Source organism: Protopterus annectens, chromosome 7.part0, assembly GCF_019279795.1.
Source record: "Protopterus annectens isolate FY-2018-M chromosome 7.part0, PAN1.0, whole genome shotgun sequence".
Classification (NCBI taxonomy): domain Eukaryota; kingdom Metazoa; phylum Chordata; order Ceratodontiformes; family Protopteridae; genus Protopterus; species Protopterus annectens.
In genome coordinates, this window is record NC_056739.1 from 992,823,880 (window position 1) to 992,850,033 (window position 26,154).

General features: G+C 36.8%; 1 protein-coding gene across 1 annotated transcript in view; it reads right to left on the reverse strand.

The window, feature by feature from the left end:
• INSYN1 (inhibitory synaptic factor 1) overlaps positions 1-22,029 on the reverse strand; it is a 791,220-nt gene extending 769,191 nt beyond the window's left edge. The window contains 1 exon segment of the mRNA XM_044077565.1: positions 19,269-22,029. Coding sequence (XP_043933500.1) covers positions 19,269-19,415 — 147 coding nt within the window. The 5' untranslated portion in view covers positions 19,416-22,029.
• Positions 22,030-26,154: the final 4,125 nt, after the last annotated feature.

Here is a 26,154-nt window from a genome sequence, read left to right on the forward strand (position 1 = left end):
CTGTCAGATCACCTTGAGCTCCTCTATTCCCCTGAAATGAACTAAGTAGGTAACCAACAAAATGAATAAACAAAATATGGAAGCACTCTATGTTATCACCATTGATTACAAGGATTCTGACAAAACAGCAACATTTAGTATATTCTCTAATGAAAACATTTATAAAAAATCAGATCTGCATTATAACAAACGTTTATCACTCAAACCAAAGTTATTGCCTGGAACAACCTAATTCTACATACCTTTGATGTAGGGGGTGCTGCATGCTGCAATCCATCCCCCCTACCTTGATTAGACTCAGTTTGAGTCTATATTACCTAAGAAAAGAATACAAAACTCCAATTCTTTGAATCTGAGTATCACACACACTCAACTTTGAGGTTGTAAGATTTTAAAAAGAGTAATTAAGTATTGGGGCATGAAGGTAAAGCGCTCATGTGGGGGACAAAAAATGTGTCACAGTTTGTAACATTCATTTACTATAAATATGCCAAATTAATGTGACATTGAGATTCTTTATGTGCAGCTCAGTCTAGCCAATCACATTCACTGAGGCTGCCGACTGAGAGTCAATGTCTTTCAGCATCTATCGTCAGTGGGGTCCCACACATATAGATGGAGAGACTGACAGGGAGCTGGAGTGATAGACAGATAAATATTACTGCAGTCTAAAGATAAAATCAAAAGTTAGTAAGACTGGTTGTTGGGGTTGTGTGTCTGTAGAATATTTGCACTAGTTAGAGTGAAAACTTTCCTTATTTAGCACTTGTTAGCATGCACTTGTATTTTTTTCTATTTCACAGACAAGTTAAAACACACAGTTAGAAAATGTTCCCAGACAAATACTAACCAAACAGCCTAGTAAAAGATCCATTATATAAGTATGCTTAGGATAATACACAGCAGGGGGCATACTCTAGATTCTGCACCAAATTAACTGATTTAGATTAGTACAGTACTGTTTATTGAAAAGAACAGCTTCATATTTGCTGTGCTTGCCAAACTGGTAATGACAGGGCTACTTTTCTGTTCAACTGTTTATTTACTATTACTGTTATTTATTGACATTCCATTACTGGGAAAGTCCGACTGTGTAGGAGCTTGTTTCTAGCGGAGGCCCGGGGAGAAAATCTCTATAGTATTACATAACATTTTAAGAATAATAATTTTACAGTCTTTAAAAAACAATACAAAAAACAAATACACTTTAAATACTTATACCAAATTAGACATATTCTGAAAACATAGGTTAAGAGTAGATACAAGTTATATGACAACGACTTAATAATCAGAGACATTTTAGGCAATTTATAGAGAAATTAAAGGTAAGTTAGTATAATACAAATAGGATTTGCAATTCAAAGTGAGAGAAAAGTAGGCTTATGGTATACTTAGAGAGAAAGCAGAGAAGAGAGAGACTGATAGACATAAGGAAGTGACTGAAGAAGGGAGATTACAGTGAGATAAGGTATGAACAGGTATTTGCCACATTTATGGATATAGTTTATGCTGGTGTTGAGCAAGAACAGACCCAGATTTTGGCTAGAAAGTCTTTAAGTGTGGTTTTGAAAGATGGGAGGGAGGGTGTTGACCTGATAAATGCAGATAAGAAGTTCCAGGCCTTAGCGATATGGCACAAGTACAGACAATGCCCAGCAGATTTGAAAGGTTTGTCGACAGACAGACTCTTTAAGTCACTGCATCATAATGACTGACTAGGAACGTAGTTGTGTAGAATGTTATTTAGTGTGGAGAATCAGATGGATTCTGGATAATTTATAGGTGGTAAGAAGCTATGTATATGTTAGTTGATGGGGTATTTCTACCCAATTTTGGCTTTTTAGTGATACACAGTTGTGGATTCTGAAAGTTATATTTCCTGTAAATATAGCAACTTTGTTATAATATTGTTCAAGCTTTGATTTTTGTGAAGCCTGGAGGTTAGTAAGGATGGGAGTGCCATAATGAAGTGTTGAGAGGAGATAAGTAGTGGCAAGTGTAGATTTAGTTGTGTCTGTGAGAAAGTTTTTGCTCTATAAAGCATCCCTAGTTTTCAATGAGGTTTTCTTATGCAATTTTGTATTTAAATTATTTAAAATCCTTAAAGTAAGATATTGTCCAGCACTAAAATCAAAATTGCAACTGAGATAACAGATCTACTCCTTACAAAATAGTCAAGAAGAAAATATAGTACTGGTAAGCCCATCTTTTAAAAATAAAATTGGTTGAAAAGCTTTCACATGCATTGATCTGGCAACCATGGATCATCTAATTAAAGAAATTAATGCTACATCAACAATTAAAGAATGCTAAGTTGACCTGCACAAGCCCATCATCAATGAATCCAGCCACAAATGCTTTAGTGACAATAGTTAACACTATCACTTTTCTAGTACAACATTTGTAAATATATTGTAACTGTCAATATTTACTGTACAAATTATTATTATAATGTTCTTGGATTGTTAGCTGTTAAAGGGTCACTTCATTTTTCTTAATAACTGTTATAACCATTAAGATGCAGTATACATGAGTGTATGTATGCACAGTTGTAACAACTGAATGTTTCTCTGTTTGCTGCTCAGGTACCCTAAATTGTGGCTGAAAAGGATCAATAGACCAGCCCACCTACCCTGTCAACAAAGATACATTACCGTGCATGAAAAGTATATTTTCCAGAGATACAATACACTGCATATATCTTATGTCAGTGTTAGATTTAAAGGAATCCTTATTAATAATCCAATTGTATGTATACTTGCTCCTGAGGTTTAGTTTACCTTTATACATACCTTCTCTGAATTCAAACTACCCTAATGTCCCTGTTTCATTAAGGCAGTACTGTAATCAGACATGATTCGACATATACCTTCTCTAATTTCAAACTACCTTAATGTCTCTGTTTCATTGGAGCAGTACTGTAATCAGACAAAATTCAACATGTATCATGTCTAATTTTAAGCTACCATAATGTCCCTGTTTCATTGGAGCAGTACTGAAATCAGACATGATTCAACAAATCACCTGATTGTTATCATTTTGTGATTTTTGACTTGCTAGTTTTAACAATTTTTATCATTTTTATGTGCTGTGCAGCACATGCAGCCTGTGAAACTGGCTGGACAGGACTTATTTGTTTATTTGTCTTTGTTGACAAGGAAAAGTTTGACTGAGTGAAACAAGTTTTCAAAGGAGGCCTGAGGAGAAAAGCTTCACATTTAAGTTACACATGATATAAATTTATAATTGCAGGGTAAAAACAAGATCAATATGTGAGTTTATTTAGACAATTTTAAATATTTTTATATATTTCTTATACGAACAATTTTAACACAAAAAACAAGAGAGAAATTGGCATAAATTGCCTAATTATTGAACAGAGAAATAACAAACATTATGAATATATTTATAGCTCGATGGCTGCAGGAAAATATATTTTTGAGGTTAGTAATAATTTACAGACAGACAAGTAGAATGTAAGTAATGTAAGTAAGTAATGAAAGTAGCTTAAACATAATAAAAGAGATATGAATGGAGAAGTTATGGAAATGAGCAGGAAGGTAAGGGGACAGAGGAAGACTTAGTAATTAGTGGGGGGGTGTGAGAAGGAGGAAAAGTTAGAGTTTAGGAAATACGTACAGGATGAGGAGGAGTGATAAGGTACAAGATCGGGTAAGCAAAGAGGTTGTAAGAGTTGGAGAAAAGTAATCTGAGTAAAGATAGCCAGGTGAGCAGAAAGAAGAGAGCCATCTTTGGTATAAGTGCTGTTTAAGCAAAGTTTTGAAACTATTTAAGTTGCCTGTTTTAACTGTGTGAGGGTTTCATTCCAGAGTTTTGACACATAATGAGAATAGGGAGAGTTTTCAGCAATGTTGAGCATGTTATTGATACATAGTTAAAGTTTATTGATAGGTCTGGGTGAATAGTACAGTAGAGTACTTTATAATGCTGGGCATTTGTCTGCAGAGTACAGTAGGTTGTGGGCACAATTTAATTGTGAGTATGTCACAAGGTTTGGGAATTCAAGTCAGTTTAATTGTTTTAATGTAAGGCAGTGGTGTGTTTTACTATGTTGGTTGGTTGAAAATAGTAGCAGGAGGCGAGTTTAGTTTTACACATCGTTGTGATACTTGTAATAACATGGTAAGTATGAAATAGAGAAGGAAGGAGGTATTCATTACCCGATCTTAGTGTTTGGCCCTATACAGGGAGACGAGTTTTTTGTCAGTTTCCTGATGGAATGAAATATGTGGTGATCAAATTTGAGGCTGTCATCTATTATGACTCAACATAGTTTAGTTTGGCTCATGGTTTTTATTTTGTGTTATTACTTGAGGTAATATGAAATATGTGTTTCTGGTGTGTTTCTAATTAAAGTGTTGTTTTGGAGTAAATAGCATATTTTTTTTTTTTTGACATTAAGCAGCAAGTTAGAATTTTTTAGCCATATTTCAATGTCAATGAAAGATTTCTGAGTGATTTCCTGTAATGTTATTATGGATGGGGTAAAGCAACTAAGGGTTGAATTGTCATCATGTTGTACAAGAGTGGCAAGTGTTGTAGCAGTATGAAGTTATTTATGGAAATATTAAATAGATGGGGGCCAGATATTGACCCTTAGGGAGCACCAACAGAGACTGGTTAAAACGCTGAAAGGTTTTATTGCCATTCATTTGCCTGCTGATGATTGCATAAATAATTGTGAAACCGGGAGATGGAGGTGTAGGTGAGACCTAGTATGGCAAACTTTGGAAATGTCAAGAAGAAGTGAAGAAACAAAGCTGACCTCATTTCTGTATTGGTTTACTATGCTGGTGAAGTTGAGGAGGACCTGAAACTGTACTGGGTGTTGGAGAGGAGGTTGTGTTTGGTTATATGTTTCAAAAGCTGAGAGTGAATACATTTCTCAAGGATTTTAGAGAGGGGTGATAAGATAGCAATAGGTTCATAGTTTAACTGCATTGAAGTACCTCCTTTGTGAATGGCTATAATAATGGATTTTTTCCAGATGGATGGGACATAGTTTTCAGTTACTGACAGGTTGATTAGAACTAAGACAGAGATGGCTAGTGCTTCTGCAACTATTTTGAGTAACTCAGTGGGAAGGTTATCAGCAGCTGAGGTTGTTACTTTTAATCTGGCAAGTATTTTTTTATCATTTATCTTGGGATGAGTTGAAAACTAAAATACAGTGTGTTGCTTTCTAGAACAGATGGAAGTTGGAGGGGTGAAGTGAGGTGATCACTGATTAGTGATAGAAATGACTGGATAAAATGAGTGTTGAGCTGAGTGGCAATGAACTGTTTGTTGTTTTGAAGTAGGAGGACAGAGTGCAGTGGTGTGGCCAGGCTGTAATAGTTTTTCTACAGAGGATCAAAAAAGCTTGGGGTTGCTTTGTTGCTTTTTTTTTAGATTACTTTAGTGCAATTTGCTTGTTAGATTTAACAAGGATCTTGGTACTGTTTCTGAGATATCTAAAATTTTGATAGGCATGTTGTTTTTTATTCTTATGTCATTCTTTCAGTACTTTATTTGTTTTCAGCATAAGCTGCTTGGTCTCATTTGTCAGCCATGGTGCTGTGATAGATTTTACCCTTTTTGTCCTCACTGGTGCTAAATTATTTAGTATTTTTAAGAAGTTTTAACTGAAGTGAGTAACTACTTCATCTAGGGACATTACTTTTGATGCATTCCAGCTCTAATGGGACAGAGCTGTAATAAATGTGTCTTTGTCAAATTTGGTTAAATTGCATACTTGTTTATAGATTATTTGTTTGGGTGAACCATGTTGTTGTCTTATTACATAGTTTGGGAGGTGGCATTTATAATATCTGGTAAGCAGCCAGAAGATTTTATATTATGAGGTTTGTTTGTCAATATCCAGTCCAGTGTAGACTGCCTGTTACTGCTTTTGTTGATTCTAGTAGTGGAGGTTATTAGTTGGGTAAGGCCAATTAGGTGAACAGAGTCCTTGGGGTTGCTGCTGTTTATGGACTGTCAATCTATATTTAGGTCATCTAAGATGAAGGATTCCTGGGGATCTTGTCAGATATTCAGTGTAGGATATTTTCAGCTGTGGTAATGTTGTTGCTTGGTGGAATGTATACTGCTGAAATACATATATATTTATTTTGGTTGATTTTGCGATATGCAATCAGAAATTCAGCATTATTATTATTATTGTTATTATTATTATTATTGTTATTATTATTATTATTATTATTATTATTATTATTATAAGTTGTTTTTTATAAATAATAGCAATACCACCATCTCGTTTAAGATTTCTGTCAATTCTGAGTATATTAAAACCTGGAGGAATAATTTAGCTGTCAGTTATTTCTAGCTTTAGCCAGGATTCAGTGACAATTACAATGTCAGGGGAATAAAAACCTAGACATGCATGAATATCATGAATTGTGTTGCAAATGCTTCTGAGGTTAATGTTGAAAAGAATGAGGTTAGTTTCATTCCCTGACTGGAAAATTGTCTCTGGAGCATTGGAAAGTACTGGATTAGCCATAGTGGGTAGTTGTGTAGGTGTGGGGAAAGGGTGAATATCTCCACTAAGTTTCATGATGGAGGTGGGGGTGAGTAGAGGCATAGATCCATTTGTATTTATATCAGACTTTCAGTACTACTGATAAAGTGCTATTCTTAATCTATAAGAGAACATATCTGAGCATGTATATTGGAACAGAGAAGGAGTGATAGACAGCGAAAGAAGGGTTTTGTGATGTAATGTATGTGCGTTTGTGGTAGAGTTGGGATATGATGTGGGTATATTATGGTAGTGAGTGAAGTGATTGAGTTTTGTGAGTGATCAAAGCAGTAGCAATTAATTTACTGTCACTGCGAGTTGAGATGGTGAGAGTTTAGATGGTGCATCAAAGAAGGTGGAGGTTTAGTAAGATGATGACCCTGTGGTATATTAATGTGTGTGTGGTATGACAAATGAAGCGAAAGATGTTTGATAAAGGCTGGGGAGATGTTTATAGAGTAGTATATGGATAGTTAAGGCAGATGTTTGCAGTGGAGAGTGTTTAGCTTGTCTGCAGGAAGCTGTATGGTATGAGTTTGTGGGAGGGAATGGTGAAGAAGTGACTAGTGTATAGATGAGGGAGGAGATGAAAAATATGCACTGATGTTAAGGATAGTATTCCAAGGTAGTAGCTATAAGAAGTTATATGTCAGCTTCTAAGAAAAGTGCTTTTGTGGTTTTGTGGTATATGTGTATATATATATATATATATATATATATATATATATATATATATATATATATATATCAATTATACTCTACAAGTGCGTGTGTGACTGGATTGATAAAGGCAATGGTAAGCAGGAACTGATAGAGGATAGAAACTGGAAATGGGTTTTTAATGTATATGTCCTTAAGAGCTGGGTAATATGTACTAAATTGTAGGAGTAGTTAAGACGGAATAAATGTAAGGGTCTGGGAAGATGGCTGAGGAATTAGTGGTGGAAGGGGATAAAAGTGGGCAGAGATAAACAATCATAGCAGCAGGAAACGATCAGCCTATGCAGGCAATTCTAGCACAAATAATGGTACAGCGACCCATTTAAAACCATGTACATTAATAATTATGGACTAAAAATGCTTAGTTATTAGTTGGGGATATGCAAAGTCATCCATAGCTCAAATTAAATTCGCTAACAATAGATAAGCTATTAAAGTATGTGTATGTGTGTGTGTGGGGGGGGGGGCAGTCAAGGACATTTCCTTAGCCTGAACTGATGCAGTTGCTTTTACAAACAATTAACTTAAGAGACAGAGAGAATGGAATTTCAGTAGCTTCCACAGATGGCTCAGAGACGAGTTCTTAGCTTTGCCTTGCCTTCTGGAAACAAATGATGCAGGATTTGTAAAGAAGAATGTCATGAAGGTTTGCTTCTAGGTTGTAGGATGATCCAAGTATCCACACAGTGAATATAGCATTAAAATGTTGAAGATCACAAAACTTTAGGTGTGATTTCATTCTTGAAGCAAGCTGCAGAACTGTGACATGCTAATGCAATATATTAATCCTGTTCTATGAGACACTGTGGAAGCCTGTGTGAAGCAGTCTCTGAAAATACCCCATAGGTTTTCTACTCTCCTCACAGCAGGTATAGGTTCATAAGTTCATTGTTGAGTACTAGTCTAGTTGCCCTTATGGGCCATTTTACGCCTAGCCAATTTATTTTCCAAAGGTAAGAATCAAACTCTGTCCCTGGAGTCTATGAGGTGAACACTTTTGCAGATCACCTCCCAACTGTCCCATTCTTTATTTTTGAATTTTTCATTTTTGTGCTTTAGCAGCTGACATCATTGCGTGCGTGATGACATCAGCTGGGCACACGTATTTCTGGGGCTGGTTTAGTTTTGAATGCAAGCAGGAACAGACCGTTTTAGCTGCTGCTGAAGGTTTTATTTAGTTGCTGCAGGATTTAATTTTGGATGCTGCTGAAGGTTTTATTTAGCTCAACACATGTATTTCCGGCTGGTTTGGTTTTGAATGCTAGCAGGAATGGACGGTTTTAGCTTTAGCTGCTGAAGGATTTAATTTCAGATGCTGCTGAAGGATTTAATGTCAGAAACTGAAAGGTGTGTGTGTGTTTGTGTGTGTGTATGCCCCCAGCGGAATACATCTGGTGGCTAGATGTACTCAGGCTCAAACCCTGTACCTTGTGTACAGGTAAAAAGAGCCTAAAGTCCCTAGCCACCGTCACTTGTGAATGCATGCCTCTGTGGTAAAACAAAACCTTTTATTCTAGCTATTTTCTAAGGTTATAAAATCAGTATTTGAAATATGTCCCTATTTTGGGGCTGTATTCCCCCATTATTGGCTTTGTTTTGCATGTTTGTGCTAAGAGGTTGGAGCTATGGTGAGAAGTGAGAACTGAATTCACTAAATTATATGATAGCCATTTAAGTTTGTCTTCCTGTCTTTCAAGAAGCTACTGGTTTAGCTTAGTGTTATGGTGCTCTGACTGTAGTTCACATGGTTCTGGGTTCAAGATTTAGCAGTGAAATGCATGGTGGTAACACAACATTTCCAAAATTATACAAGCAATGTTTAAAATGTGTCCCTGTTTTTTGGCCTTTTGCCCCCCCCCCCCCCACTGAAAATAAGTTCAAGAAGCTGTGCAACATGCCTATGGCTTACACTACTGTGATTCTGTATTTATATATTGTGTGTAGAAGTAGACTGTTATCATGGAAATGTTCTGAAAAGGGCAGTTTTGTCATTATTGGGGCATGCATTTTGCTTCATTGCCTACTGGAAAAACGTTCAAACAATAAATTTAAAATGCAGTTGTATGTGGAAGTAGACCTTTATGATTGAAATGTTCTGATTAGGGCAGTTTTGTCATTATTGGTTAATGCATTTTTGTTTCATTGCCTACTGGAAAAATGTTTAAACAATAAATTTAAAATGCGCTTTAACTTAAGTCTAACAAGTGTGCTGTATTATACAAGGAATATAATTTAATACAATCAGGAAGGTGAATCAAGGAATGCATACATGTATGCATGGCCCTAAAAATGTGTTTGAACACAGCCCGGAGGAAAGTGTGAAAGGCTCAAAAATCATGGGCAAATTTTGAGCTTTACTCATTTCCAAAGCAATGGATGAAGGTAAATCAGTTCACACCACATTACCTTGACCTGGCCAAGCCTTTTGACACAATTCCCTACTCAGGTGTAGTACAAAAGACGAATAATGTAGGCTCAAACACTTACATCACCAGCTGCATAGCCAGCTTGGCTCACAAGATGCAGGAGATCAAAACAGGGGAAGAGACCAGTCACCAATGGAGTCCCCCAGGGTTTGGTGCTGAGATTTTTCTGTTTGGCATATACATCTCAAAAGTAAAAGGAAATACCAAAGAGCTTTGGCCAGCTAAGTTTGAGATAACTGCAAGCTAGGAGACATTATTGATTCCCCAAATGACTTAACCATCTTGCTGGAAGATTTGTCCCAAATAATTACTGGTGTCAAAATCATGACAATGCCCTCTGAGAATTGATCCAATTGTTTGACATTTGGGAACTTGTGTACAGTGACAACGTTTGACCAACATGTGCCCAGAGTCATAAGAAAGCCTTTCTATATTGCACAGCTTATAAACAAATTGATTGTGACTAGATCTAGAGATGTTGTTGTCCCCCTTTACAAAGTTCTTATTATGTCAATCATTTTTGTATAATGCCCACTTTAGCGTGTATCTGTCCAGCCCCATGCAACAATTGGAATACCTTCAGAGATACCTTACTAAAAGGATACAAGTCCTAAGCAATATGTCTTGCATGGACCACCAAAAAGATTTATTACTATACTCAGTATCCTACAGAGTACTTAGAGGTGACATGTCTGACATACAAAGCATCCTCTGACATAATACAGATGGACCTGCTGAACATTAGCAGGTCAAATGGCATCAGAAATACTCAGTCCAGGTATCTAAACTGAATGTTATGGAGAGATGGATATGTATCACAGAGGCTACCACTGTTCTGGAACAGGCTATCCATAAAAATAAAGCAAAGCTCATCCATCCATATTCAAATGCAACATGGATCTACGGATGAGTAATAGAAAATGTACTCCAGGATTTCCCCTCATGCCACTAATGAATAGAGGCAGTTCCTAAATGCTGCATCCCTTACGTGGCCCCCTCAAGTTAGCTATGGTATGATCACAGTTGTTCTCACTAGGACTAATATACAATTATCAGCCATGGGGATAACTAAGACCAATCAGAAAATGTTAATTCAAGCACCAAAAGGGAATTGGCTAAGCTTAAAATGTCCTAAAAGTGAACCTATGTTGTGGTAGCAAATAGTTATAAAAAAATTCCCCTTTTTAGTTCACTGAGTGCTGCTGTCACCCCCCCCCCCCAAGTCGTTAACAGCTTCTGGCGCTTATGCCATGAGGCTTCAATTTTAGTGTCTCCTCTTTGCTGGTATGTTCTTCTTTATCTTCTTGTATCTCTGCCCCTCCATTTTCTGCAATCACATTGAGAATCTCCTCCTCTGCTGGATTTCTGCTTTGACCAGCTTCTTTTTCTTCTTACCGTACCTTTCTTGTGCAACGCCCTCATATTTCCTTTATTTTCAGTCTTCTTTCCTCCATTAATATTATCTGGCATGCCCAGAACCTACTCCACACCACTCCATGTGCCTTGCTTCCTCTTTAGCTATTTTTTTTCCAACAGGTGCATCTAAATCAGATGTTCTCCTTAATACTTGTAATTCTTTCTCCTCTATAGCCCTTAGCAGGTTTTTTGTTGGGATATTTGTATTTTTTTATTTCTTTGTGTTTGTTGCTCCATTTTCCACTGTGCACAAATTCCTTAACAAAAGCTTGTGTTTGTCCCTCTGTATTGAACCTGTGTCAGTTTCCCTTACATATTACAGTTAAGATAGTAATCCATGTAAGCTTTCAGTGGCCCCAGCATGTCAGTCACCCCCTTTTTCAGTTTAAGCAGTAAATCAGAATAATCATTCTTGACTTTTTCAAACATGCCATTAAGCCCCACCACCACCTTTACCCAGCTGCTCATGTATTACCAAATATAAAATTTAGAAAAAAGGCAGAAGTTAAGCTCAAAGAAAGGGTTACTTGAATACTTCTTATTTAAAACTTATGAAAATAAGAAATAATTCTCTTTTGTGGCATTCATTTCTTATCTTTGCACTCAAAGAAAGGGTTTACAGAATGAATCTCTTGTGTTTGACAACTTTGGCTGTTAAATCAACAGTTAACCATTCTGGCTCTGTCCACCACCTGGGTGCTGCAGAAACAGTGCCACACTTCTTAACCTCCCTCTTTTCTTTCACTTCTCCAAGTCGATTCTATCATAAGATCTCTGTTATTTTAGAAACCTTGTTCTAATACACAGGTGTGCTGCTTCACAATATCTGCACAGGTGCACATACATGCAGTACAACATGCCAGTAAACCTACAAGCTGATGCATCCACTTTGTTCATAGGTTCATAGGTAGGTACTTGGCTATTGGCCCAAGGGCCTATGTAAGCCTAGCCAACAAAGGTTTGATGCCTAAATGTATCACAAAACACCTTGAATCCAGTGGTCCCAAGAAGAGATGCAATCTAATTTCAGAAAGCAAAGAAATATGTGTTATAGAAGAAAGCAACAATAAATTATACAGATAAGCCTGACAGTGTTTGGTTCTTTCTAGCTCCCTGATGAGATGCCTACTGATACAGCATATCTGTTTTTATATTTTTTTTCATTAGATGTTCCAGCTTTTTCCTGATCCTAAGATATTCTGGTTGACAATGGGTGTTTCCTCTTACCTGTCCATATGCATGAGTGCACAGTTTATATATGTCTGTGTCTAACAACAGCCTGCCATCTTCTGCAGGACACTAGGATTAGGTCTGTGTCATGCTCATTTTGTGCCGGAAAGAATCTGAAAACACGCAGGATTCACCTAAAATACTCATTAAACTGTTAACATTTAAATAAAAGTGATTGATGTTTAGTATAGAACATATTATTAACCATAAATGAAGGCATAATTTGTTAAATTTCTGAACAGTGAAATATTTATATTCACTTCTACATTTCCTGAAAGGAATATTTATCATAATAACAACTATGAAAAAGGAATGAGAATTTTTTCTTGTTTTTTAAAATTTCATGATATTACCTGAAGGCCTGTATGCTTTGAGATATTTAATCATGGACAGTGAAAATTTGAAGTGAGATATGTTTTGAGGTGTGCTTCATTCAATTATGATATAATATTCTATAATATTCACCTAAAGCAGTCTCCATGGCCAATGCAATGCAACTATTTTTGTCACAGTAAGAGCCCCATAAGCCTAGAATAACTTGTTTCCAAGTAAATGAAAAGTCTGTTAATTGATGGTTCCTAGATTTTTCATCAGGATTGCAATACAAAATGTAACCATTTCTCTTTTGAAAGTCCATACACTCCTGTATCCCCAGTCTATATACATGTAGCACCACATTGTTCCAACAGCACATGCAATTCTGCTTCAGAAAAACCTGTGCAAAAGCACATACACATCTATTAGTCCTATGATATTTAAACATACAGAAATGTTCAGCTGTAAGGCACATAGCAGTAGTAGATTCAGTTAACACAAAAGGGTATGTTATACTTCTCGGAACGCAGACATATATATATATATATATATATATATATATATATATATATATGTATATATAAATATCAGCTGCATTTTGTTGATACAAATGCGTCTGATTCCATTGAACTCCCACACATTAACTACATATGCATGCTGTGGGAATGTGGCAGGTGTTTGACAAGTGTTTCTGTGAGTGCCAATAATACAAAATAATTTTGCTGAAAACTACTTTCTTTGTTCCTTTACTTTGCCTCCCTTTTCCCAGTTTTTCTGTGCAACCACAGGACTATGGAGCTGTCCCCTTCATGGGGAATGCACAATGGTCTGTTTGTGGTTCAATTAAAGTGGTTTTCAGGGATGCCATTTTACTCACTGAAATTATTTTCCATGAGTTAACATGAATCTCATACAGATTGGCCAGTTTTGCTATAGCAACATGCAAAAAAGTCTGTGGTAGTTCTGCCACCAATCACATTTGTAAGTTCACAGTAATAGTGTTGCTATAAATGCATCTAACCTCATGCATTCAGCTTCATACCACTAATGTGCAATACAGCTGTGCGTTCTTAGTTATCAAGGAACCTAGAATTTTAGGTCTGGCATACTGCACCAAGCACTAATGCACAGAGCTTCATGGTGCTCTGTCTGATGGCTGGAACACCTAGATTCCCTTACTACCATATCTGCACATGTTCCTGCATTACCACTACCATATGCCACTTTTCTTTGTGGTATGATTTCATGTGTGATGTATACAGTTGTATAAAGTAACATTAAGTAGATCACCAATAATGTTTGTATTATCTACATAATTATATGCATATATTCATGAACTTGCACATTTATATGCATGTATATTTAGTGTGTGTAGTACTCGTATAATCATATGTAGATGTTCAATGTGCAATCATGTCTGTAGTATCCATATAATTATATGTATATATTCATGATCATGTGCATTCATGTACATGTACATTTAGTTTGTGTACTATTCATATAATCATATGCAGATGTTCGCTGTGCAATCATGTCATAGTATCCATATAATTATGTGCATATATTCAAAAACGTGTGCATTCATATGCATGTATATTTAGTGTGTGTAGTATTCATATAATTATATGCAGATGATCAGATGTGCTACAACGTTGCAGATAATTACAAAATGATCATTTTCCTAAAGCCTCTTAGCAAAAGGACATAACATCCACCTTTGATGCTATCGGCGAAAGATGTGCTAATGACTTCAGATGTTGGAGGTCTGGCTGAAAGGTGGTAGGCTTAAGCATCGGGTTTGTGTTGGAAAAGGGTCCTGGGACCAATTAATTTATCAAGTATATAAAGAATAAATAAATCCATTTAAAGAAAATTAAAAAGATCCAAAAGCCACTTCACCTATGGTTGACAGGGTCAGGGCTTTGTGTCACAATACTGTTCTCTAGTGGATGACGGAGAGCAACACTGATATTTCACAAATATATTTGTGTCTTGGGGAAAGTGCAGACAACAGCAAGTCATGGGGGTGCAGCCTTAAGTACATGCTTATGTCATTGCATGTCTGGCCCTGAGAAAATTACAGAGCATATGAAATATATCTGCAGTTAAGAGCAGATTACATATGATCACAGTGCTTCTATCTCCTCTTCTGTTATTTTAAGATGGTTATATGCACCCAAGTTCCTTTGCAGGGGACGTAAAATGTTTGGTATATACAGTGAAGAAGAGGCACCACCCCCTGCAAATTATCATCCTGGCCAGGGGAAGGGGGGGCAACAAGATTAAAAATTAAAAAACAAAGCTCTATCTCTTCATATGTTTGCTGCTTCGTAACCATCATATAACATCACATACATATGGGTGTGCAAGAGTTTTACTAGAAATTAAGTACACAGCTTTAATATACTTCATTCTGTGTATATGTGTATCTGTCTGTCTATATACATGTGTCTTCTTTGTCTATGTATATGTGCATCTGTGTGACTGTCTATGTAAGTATGTGTGTGCATACCTGTGTATATGTGTGTGTCTGTGGTCATCAGTGTGTGTGTGTGTGTGTGTGTGTGTGTGTGTGTGTGTGTGTGTGTGTGTGTGTGTGTGTGTGTGTGTCCCTCTGTATTTTTGTCTGCGTGCATGTATGTATGCTTCTGTTAGTGGTATCTATATACATATTATGGGTCCGTATTGTATCATTGAACCATTACTTCAAGAATGGCATTTCAAAGGAAATGCTGTTCATTGAACCCAGCCCTCCCCCCACTAATTATATATACCAACTCCGAGATTGCACTATAGTGGGGAAAGCGCAAATTTCCAGATCCCTACCATAATGCAATCTCAGTAAAACAGTTCGACGAATGGCATGTTGGACAAAATGCCATTCAAAACACTGTTCAATGAATTGCTCTTTCAATGATATAATAGGGGCCCGCATATTATATGAAGAACTACTGAAAAGTTTTTCAGTAACTGTAGTTCGCTCACAGGAGCATTGCTTTATATAAATGTGAATATATAGAACTATAGTCTCAAAAACGGAAAGAAAAGAAAAAAACTCAAGTACAGTTTAATCTGATTTATAGGATCAGATATGCAGACAGATTTATTAAATTCTTGTTATTGCAGTGTGGAATTCCCACTGTACAGTTTTGCAAACGTTTACTTTTATACACAGATGTATATATGGATGCATAGACCGCCATAATGGTGTCATGGTCATGCGTGCAGTTCCACAATTCTTGTAAATGTACATTCACCTTCAGTAGATCCTGCACACATACACATACACACACAAACACTATCCATTGTGCCCTACAATCACAAGACAACATATGCAGTCACATATGTATTCAACCTTGTGGCGTTCCCTGGCATAGATAGTGGCAGCAGCATGATGATTCTGTTGATGTTCTAGCAGTGTGTTTCATAAAGTTGTCATATAAAAACACTATTCATCACATTTCATATGGCATTACAGTTCATTTGTAAACGCAATATTCCTATGAGCACCTATGGCTGAAGTAGTCTGCCAAGACCACTGAATACTTTATTTATGTCTGCATGTAGATACATATGCATGAATTTATTTAATACCATGAAAATTATGCTTCACTAACTAGACAATCAGCATGTATAATTCAGCCCTTCATAAACAAAAATGTGTGCACTAATAATAATAACACAAACACACACACACACACACACACACACACACACACACACACACACACTCACACACACACACACACACACACACACAAAACAGCAAGGCACTGTACAGACAAAAAATGCAACTATGATACAGCAATATTCTTACTAACAATTTTTAGTCTGCTCACTCTTGAAATCTTTGCATCTTTATGTACTGCAAATGTGTTTTAACAAATCACACTGGCTTGGTTTATCCTTGAATCACTGAAATACTCTTGTGGCTACAAAAGTGCATAATTAGTCAATAAATAAACAAATGGATAGTCTCACACCAAAATATTCATTGTGGTGAATGTTTGAAAGGATTGTCTCTGCCTATTTAACAAATGTTACTTAATATTTGATGTCTATACAAAATACTGATATATAGCTTTATTGTAAGCTGCATAGGTGCCTTGCTAAAAGTTCAGAAAAATGCTTTTTCCAAAGGGTTGATCTACAGAATGTCTCAGATTGTACAAAATGACCATAAATGTATATGCAGACATATATATACACAGGCACTCCGGAGTGATTCAAATGAAATTCAGCACACATCTGTAGAGGCAAAGGTAACTCAAATTAAGTTTATTTCCACTTCATATACTCCAAACTCTAATAATTCATAACTGCAAAGTAATGCCAAGTACCCAGATTCAGATGCTACAGTTAAATTGTAAAATCATACATTCAGTGTTGTGCTGTTTAACACAAACAAGGCACTCACTAAATCAGGCTCCAGACAGTTGTGCCATTAGTAATGCAGATATGCATGCTGCACATGTACACATTCACAATAGTGTTTAATAACAAAATTAGATGCAGTCTCTTCTTAAAGATCAAAAATAATCACACATTTCAGAAGGCAAGTGAAGTCCCCATTCACTTTAACCTTCAGGGCATTCCTTATTTCATAGCAATCTTATATTGCACACAAATGCATAGTATAATATGACAAATACAAAAATTCACAATTGTGGCAAATACAAGATATATTCTGATGTTATTCTTATGGTATTTTGAGGCAATACTAAATAGACACTCAGAAGAGCTTACACATGTGCACATACACACAAGAACAGGTGGTACAGTAACATGAAGTCAAAAGGGACTTAAGGTTTAGTATGTCCTTTTAAACTCCTAGCTGCTACACTGTAAATAAGAATTGAGTATAACAAAGGGTTAAATGTGCTGTAAGATTCCCCCAGTGTAAGGCATCTCTGAAACTAGGACGCTCACCTTGGTGCAGGAAACAGAATGCTACATCAGTTTTAGGGCTAGGAGTTCTAGGAGGGGGATATGTTCACAGCAATGGAGTTTTTGATCCTGAGTGTCATCTTTTCCGTATACCAGTTGCAGTAACAAATATATATTTATAGCATTTTATTACTTTTATGTAATCATTGGGGGAGGGGCATAGAATAGCAATGGTGAATTTTTCTGAAGCTTTTTTTTTTTTTTTCAAACACATCATTTTTTTTTTTTTTTTTTTTTTTTTTTTTTGAGGATAATATTACTAACAGAAAAAAATGGCTTTTTAATAACACTTAGGAAATGGCCTAGAGATTTTAGAGTCTGCTCGGTTATGGACTTTTTCTCTTTCCTATGTTGAGTGCACAGATTTCTGTCACAAATTAATATGATTGATCTACTCAAACCCAGAAATTAATGTCCAGTCACTGATTCATTATGTTAATGTGATTTCATTTGTAGATTATAAAATAACTAGAGAAAGATATTTACTTTCTGACAGAACTGCATCCTTCTGCAGACATGTCTAATAAATATTGACGAAGCAGTGTGGAAGTGAAGACATCATTTACTCGTGTTCCTTCTACCTACTCCGTTAACACGCATTATATCCTAGTGTTAGACTCTTCATTTTACTGTTCTTCATGCTAAGAATAGAAAACATTAAGATGCTGCTTCTTTGGTACATCTGCTGGTACAGAATTTCAGTGTGCCTTAAATATATGCAAAATGGCTGATTCTAGACCTGGATCAGTATACAGTATTTTTTTCTTTGATAAGTGAAATCCAGTTTAATGAATTTATTTTACTCAGAATGTGCTGCTACATGCATGATGAATTAATTTTAAGTCTACATCATAAAGAAAATACGTTCCTTTGTGAACTTGGTTTGAATTTTGTGTGTGTCAAAATGGGACAAAAAGCCTTTTCATGTGTATTCACATGTTTAATAACTTTACATTAGACTGCAGCTGGAAGTAAAGCTAAGTTACAATGCATTAAACCTTTTCATGTAAGCCACAGTATACTTAGTGTTGGTACATCAGCTACACATCACCCTATGAGGTAACACAAGGTTTACGGTTTTCTTTAATCCCAACTAATTTTCTTTGTACGTAAAAGCTGCATTTGCCCAAACAACTGATGGAATGCACATACTTTATTAGGTAGGTAAGATAACGTCTTCCAGTTAAAGTTAACATTTTTGTTTGTATAGGTAATGTATCTGTTAGGATATTCTCTCCCAAATTCAACTGTCACATCTGATGTTTCTGTTCACTAACAATACCATGTATAATAGCAACCTGTACTTCTCTGAACTACCTGAAAGCTTGGTTGTAGGTGAACTGAGCTATAATGTTCAGTGATTTTTTTTTATTTTATTTTATTCTTAAAATAAATGTAGACCAAGAACGTCAGTAGTTCAAAAATGTAGGGTATCAATAAAGTATCTTACTGAATCAGTCATTCACCACTATCTACCAAAGGCATCATGCAATTGCTATATATAAGACCAAATGTGGTTTTTCAGTGGATTTTAGAAGAGGACATTTCCACAGGCCACCTATTTGTCCACTGCACACATGCCAAGTCATATTCTTCTGGCTCATCACCCAGTTATCATTTCTGATTAAGGTCATGACAGAGGTAGGGATACAGATAGGTATTGTTAGGCTTACCTCACGTAGCTCTTTCGCGACATCCTTCAGTTCCTGCAGGATTCCTTCCAGCTGTCCAATCACCATTTTCATGTGACTCCGGATGCGTTCTCTCTCACTGGAGGGGCGCTCACTCGTCTCGCTGTCTTGCGTGGCCCTGGAGGACATCCTTCATGTGCGTGAGCAGAAACTCGGAGGAAGTGAGCTTTTGCCCATCCCGCTCTCCCTGAACCTCACTGTTCCCCCATGGAGCCCCTCTCAGCCAGGGAGAGCTCAACATTTTAAAACAGACTATTACTGCTCAAATAATCATCCCATCAATCAAATTCCACCAGATAATGATGAAGAAGAAGAAAAGAGCTCCATCCCACTCAGAATGACTCAGTGCCAGTGTCCAGGAAGGTCTGCCAGAGGATGACCACTGTAACTTGCTGTCTGCTTTATACCTTCAGGACATTGCTGGGATATTAGGCATATAGCAGTTGCAGTAAGAATGAAAGGCAAGACTGTTTCCAGCTTTAGCCCTGACAGCCATGGGGTACTATGCAGACTTTAAGTCCTCTTATCTCATAGTATTTTCTGTTTCCCTGGTTTGAATTAATGGTCTTCTAATAGAAAGTCTTGACAGTGAATTACTTTCAGTTTCTTTATCAGTTTAAATGTAATATTTTGATATTGCCTTGGTTCTGGTTCCATATGGTACATTTTAATATGCATTTTAATGCTGATATTTCTGAATATCTTTCCATGTAGTGATTAAGCCAGTTATCTGTGTGTAACAGACTGCATACACTAGAGAAATAGGCTTCTTATCCAGGTCCAGTCTTTGTCCTCTAAAACTTGAATGACTAAAATGGAGTATCATGTAAGGATATCTTTTTTATGAAGGGCTAAGTCTGGACAATTTCTAACAAGGTCTTTTATCTTTGCATCTGGTCATTATTTTTGACGTATTGAATCTCCAAAATAGTGACTACTCGTTGCCAAGCAAATGTAAACTCAACCATTATCTCAAAAGGCCTGTGCTCAGAATTAGCATGGCTGAATATTCTGTATTGGGCCACATATTTAATCCCCCTTCAGTCCAAGCTGATGTTATGCAGCTGTTAAGTTTGCCATAGCATTTAAGTACATCACACTATCTGCTATACTGATATCTTTAGTGGTTAAAGTTATTTGAACTCTTTGATGTATCCTAGATGTAGCACTCACCTGTGTAATCCCTGCAGTCCAACTGCTTGTCATAATATCCGTGCAGTACCATATGTGCTAAATGAAGAAACATTGTCTACCTGTAATCCATTGCTTTCTTGAAGGAGAATATTTGTCTATACTTATTCTATTCAGGTGCAAAATATTTTAGCTGGTTAAACTTCCCCTATGCCTGGAAGAACATTTCAGAATAAAATGCTTTTCAGTACAGAAGTTTCACCTAGTAAGTTATGCATACCTTGTCTGTAGATGCTGTATTTAAGACATACAGATTACATGTATTTACCACAGTTCTTTAATGAGAATCCCCAGATATTCATTATATCTCTTGCAGTTTTCTGAAATCAGCAGACTGTACACATGGAAACCGGTGAGGAAACAGTGGCCAACCTCTTATTAAAGAATGCCATAAAGAAACAGTCTTTATATAATATTCCAGGGTAGCGTTTTATTCTGTCAACATGAATGGTTCTTTGTGATTTTATTAATTTTGGTTTCAAGCAAGGAAGGGTACTCTCGACCTCCTGGTTCTTCTAGCTCCATAAGCCAAGCTTTTAATGATTATTTCCCTCTTGAGCAGAAAATCTTGCATCTCATACTGTTGTTCTCCCTCTGTCTCACTCTCTCTTCCCCAGTCTCCCTTAGGATAAGAGCTAGTCAGTATTGGTGCCTGTCAGCATCTCTTAGTTTGCACTGTTCGTCTCTTTCATCTCTACAAAAAATTGACAAAGGAAGATTGCATTAACACAGAACTCTTGTCTATAGTTTTTGCACTGCTGAAATGCTTAGGGAAGTTACCAAAGGAATGGACATAATCCATTAGAGTGGGATACTAACACTCCAAGGTGAAGGAAGACAGTTTTAAGTAACACGTTCCCAAGTTTTATTTTGTTCAGATTACAAAAAAAGTGAGCAGTTTAAACTGAAGTCATAGAAGAGCAGCTTACACCTAGCAGCATTTATTTCTTACAGAATTTCTTAGTATGTTCACTCCACAAACTCTCTCTCTTTTTATGTGACAAGAGAAACAGAAAGATGCTACAGAAAGCTTACAGTTCCAGGTTTTCTTTTCTGTTACCATCCGTGACTGTGGATGACTTCCAGAGCATTGCATAATCAAGAGTATTCTTCCAGTATTCCAATAGTCAGAGTTACATTATCACACAAGTGCAAATAAACACCTGCTTGCAGAAGAAGCATGCACTCACATACACAGACACATATACACACAAGTATATGAATATACACACAGCTGCTGTGAACCGCCAATAAGCAAGATTCAGGCTTTAGTCTTCAAGACACCAAAAAATGGGGCAATCAGAGTGGTGATGACATCCAAGGGATAACTGGTATACATTCAGCAGTGTGGACTGTAGTCCCATCTGTAATTTTTTTAAAACCAGCTGCACAGTAATGCCTGCCTGGACTAGAAGCACGCTGTGAGAATTCCAGGACCTGGAGGAAAGCAGCCTGTGTGATGCAGCAGCTGTCAGATAATGCTGTGATTTGTGCAAGCTAGTCCTTCATTTGCCGATGCTGCAGCTTCCTTGCACTTTGCCAGCCAGCCCCACTGGCAATGGCTCTGGTTTAGGAAGCTCAGTCTTTGCTCAGGATGTGCTGTGTCAGAAGAGGGGAGGAGCTTCCAGCTGGCATCCACTTAAAGACACAGTTCACCCCTGCATTCATAGGAAGCCAGCTGCTTTCACTGTGAATTAGTAATGCACTAGACAGCATCTCCCTTCCCCCATATGAATTAGTCAGAGCAAGTATAGAGTGTGACTATTAACATAAATGGCACAAATGTAACAAATTTAGGCAGAATTGATTACCTTATTTCCCTAATGTGAAGGTCTTAGATCAAATCATTATATGCAGCATTTTCACAAATGGTCCTGTAGTTGTTACTTTTTGCTTACCCGATAATTGTAAAAAATAAATAAATAAATGTCCTTTATCAAAATGGATATATTAATCACAAGCCTGCAAGCAGTCAAAGAACACCTATAAAAATCATGGATTGTGAGCAGATTCATTGGACTTTACTTTGGTACTGTTTACTATGAATATGTTACTTACAGTGTCAAAGGTTTATTTTAAGTGTGATCACATGTAGAAACATGGTTTAGTGCCATTTCTATTTTGTCTTATTTCTGAATTTTTTTCTAATTTTAATCATCCCATGCCCAACTTTCCTTTTTTATCTGCAGTTATTATCAACATGCACAAGAGACTGTGAGTTTTTCTGTTGTCATTTAGCCTTTCTAGGAGTTCTTAACAAGTAATCCAGTCACTGCATTCACTTTTATATTACTTTCTTTGTGAACACTTATTTCAACTGTTTTCTGTTTCTCATTTATTTAAGGTCATCCCACTAATCTCTAGGCAATGTAGGCCATTCATTCCCATGAAGGACTAAACATGGGTACTAAGCAGAGACAGTGCCATTGGAGTGCAATAAATATGAGGACTATTACCTTTCCAGTCCTGGCTGATTCTGACATTCTTAAATGGCAATGTGGTATGAGTGTTTCCTCATATACATACAGACAACCCTTCTCCCCCTACTCCTTTATGCTGATCTAAATCCAAGCCATAAGGCTGGTATTATGATGCAGTTGGCATGGTTGTCCATAGATGACCCCCCACCACGAAAGAGCTACCTATCAAATGCACATTTTTCTTTCTGTTTGCACTGGTTTCCTGACATATTACCCACAGATCACAAGTAAGTCACTACCTCACAAATGGGGAATCTTCTTTTTCATTTAGCAGTGTGTTTTTATAAAATTCTACGCACACTAATGTGGGTTGACATGCACATGTACATAAACCTTTGCACACGCACACACACACACACACACACACACACACACACACACACACACACACACACACACACACACACTCAAAGATGGTTTGTTTTATATCATTATGCACAGTTATTTCTTATATATTTCCTTCTCTTTCTTAAAAACTACAGGATGCCAATGACTGAGGGGTTGATGTGCATGTAGACATGTATGCATGTGTTTGAGTGTGTCTGTGATGTTTGTGTGTAGCAAAATAAGTGTGTATAAACGAGTGTGTTCCTTTCTGCTTAGGCTATATTATACAAAAGACAGCCCATGAGAACGAGCCATATCTTGTCAAGTTATATGACAGCACCTCTCTTCTCAGGAGTATACACAAAGTGCACCCCAACACACACACACACACACACACACACACACACACACACACACACCTGCCCAAGTGCTCTACTGCTCTGAGCATGCCTTCAGAAGAAATGCATAATTCTGTTTCTCAAAGACTGGAAGACTGTGTGCTTGGCTTATTGACAAATTAGAGTTCTCTGTCTGTCTGTCTCTCTCTCTCTTTATAAATCATTTTGGTGCACAGCGAACAGCTAAGCATGTCAACATTCTTGTTAATTCTTAGGAGTAACACATTGTCAGCAAACATGTTAACTACTACATATTGTTTTGTATTTGATGTCATCATGCAATGCCTACCTATGGAAGAAATGACACTTGTTTTAAGTTCAACTAGTGTGTGTGTGTGTGTGTGTGTGTGTGTGTGTGTGTGTGTGTGTGTGTGTGTGTGTGTGTGTGTGTGTGTGTGTGTGTGTGGCAGGGGGTTACTATTACAGAATTCCTCATAACTACTTCACTTTGCATATTATCAGATATTGTATTATATTAATTATTAGCTGTGCATAGCAAAGGTTCGTCAGACACAATAAGAACAGCAGTAACTATTTTTCACCATTCAGCAGTTAATGCGATTTTTGACTAAAGAGGATGAGGGAGAGAGGACAGAGCAAGAGAAGGAGAAACACAAATCGATAGGAGAGTTTCCTGCCTCTTTCAGGACAAAGTGAGACCCAATTGTTTCCTGTAGGAGGCTTTGACATTCATTTAAACTGGTTTCTACAGTAGCTGTTTCTGACTAGGAATGTAATTGTATTGTATTTGCTCTGAATGTAATTGTAATTGTATAAAAGAAATGTAAGGAATGTAGGAATGTAATTCCTAGTGTAGAGCCACACAATCAGTGGGTAACATACTTACACTAGTGGATTCATGAATTATTTTCAGTTCTGCTGATTTGTCATGGTTTCTCTGCTGCAGACATTGATTGTAAAGAGAATGCATCAGGACCAGCATAACCCATGCTAGAAGCAGTCAACATACCATCATGAAAAAGTAAGCTGCTCCAGGTGAAAGGGTTGCTTTATAAGGAAAAATAATTCACATTATCATCCAAAATCCCTTCCCCCAGTATGCTCTGCTCATTACTAGAAGGAGATCAGCAAGGAGCAGCAAACAGAAAGCTTGTTGCTCCCTCTCATTTTTCTTTGATGATATCCTTGGCTTTTCTACCAGTTATGTATACTCAGACTTGGATTATTGTCAAATGGGGCTTAGGCAGGGTACTAGATTGCCTGTCCATTGCTATTCCAGCAAACTATTACTTGGTTTTCTCTCCCTAGTAACCGTAAACACTGTTCAAACCTGTCAGTGTGCATTCTATTTTTTTCTTTACTTTTACAATGATCACAAAGACGTGAATTTGATTTACAACTGTTATTTCAAATTTCATTTCACAAAAACTGATGGCCATTTGCTAAACAAAACAGTCTCACAATGAAAACAGACTGAGGATGAGCAACACTAAACTTTTCTTTCCTTGAAGCTCATATTCATTGAAAATGCATCTTTCCAGTGGTGGGTTAAGTATAACTTGGGCATGGGCCGTTACCAAACCATGGGCACCAGCACACATTTTTAAGACATGCATAAACATATGTATTCTTTGATTCACCTTCTTCATAGTTTTAATTATATTTTTTGTTTAATACAGCAACAATTGTAAGAGTGTGTTTTAAATTTGTAGTTTTGAAAAATTTTCCCAGTAAATAGTGAAACAAAATGTATGTACAAATAATGACAAAAGTGCTCATTTCAGAAAATTTCAACCATAAAGGGTCACTTAAACTGCTATCATTATAATCCAGCAATATCTGTACTCAAAATTTACTGCCACTTTATCATCAATTGTACATGCATCACACATTTGATTGTGATACAAATGGCCACAGTAAAGAATTCCAATTTGCTTTATACAAATGTACACTAGTTCTGTAAAGATAGCCTAATGAGATTTTACCTTTATCAGTTCAGCAGGGTCAGTCATTTTCAACCACAGACATCCCCCAAACTCAGCAATTAGTTACATTGTTTTCTACATCCTTGTGTCAAAAACTGAATAATAATAATAATAATAATAATAATAATAATAATAATAATAATGGCCAAAGGTGAAAAATTTAAATTTTATTCACACTGACATACATAAAATATTACAACTTAATTCACACACACACACACACACACACACACACACACACACACACACACACACACACACACACACACACATACACACACACACACACACACACACACACACACACACACACACACACACACACACACACATATGCACACCCTCACAAATGCACATTACTTATGCTAAGCTAGATTAAAAAACATTTAAAAATAACAAGATGAGAGAATAAGGTATTTTCATCCACAGAGAGCCCCCACAGTTATAGCTGACTACTATAGCCATTTAGTCATCAGCTTTCCACACAGTGAAGAGCCTCTGGTCACTGTATTTCACCCAAATACTG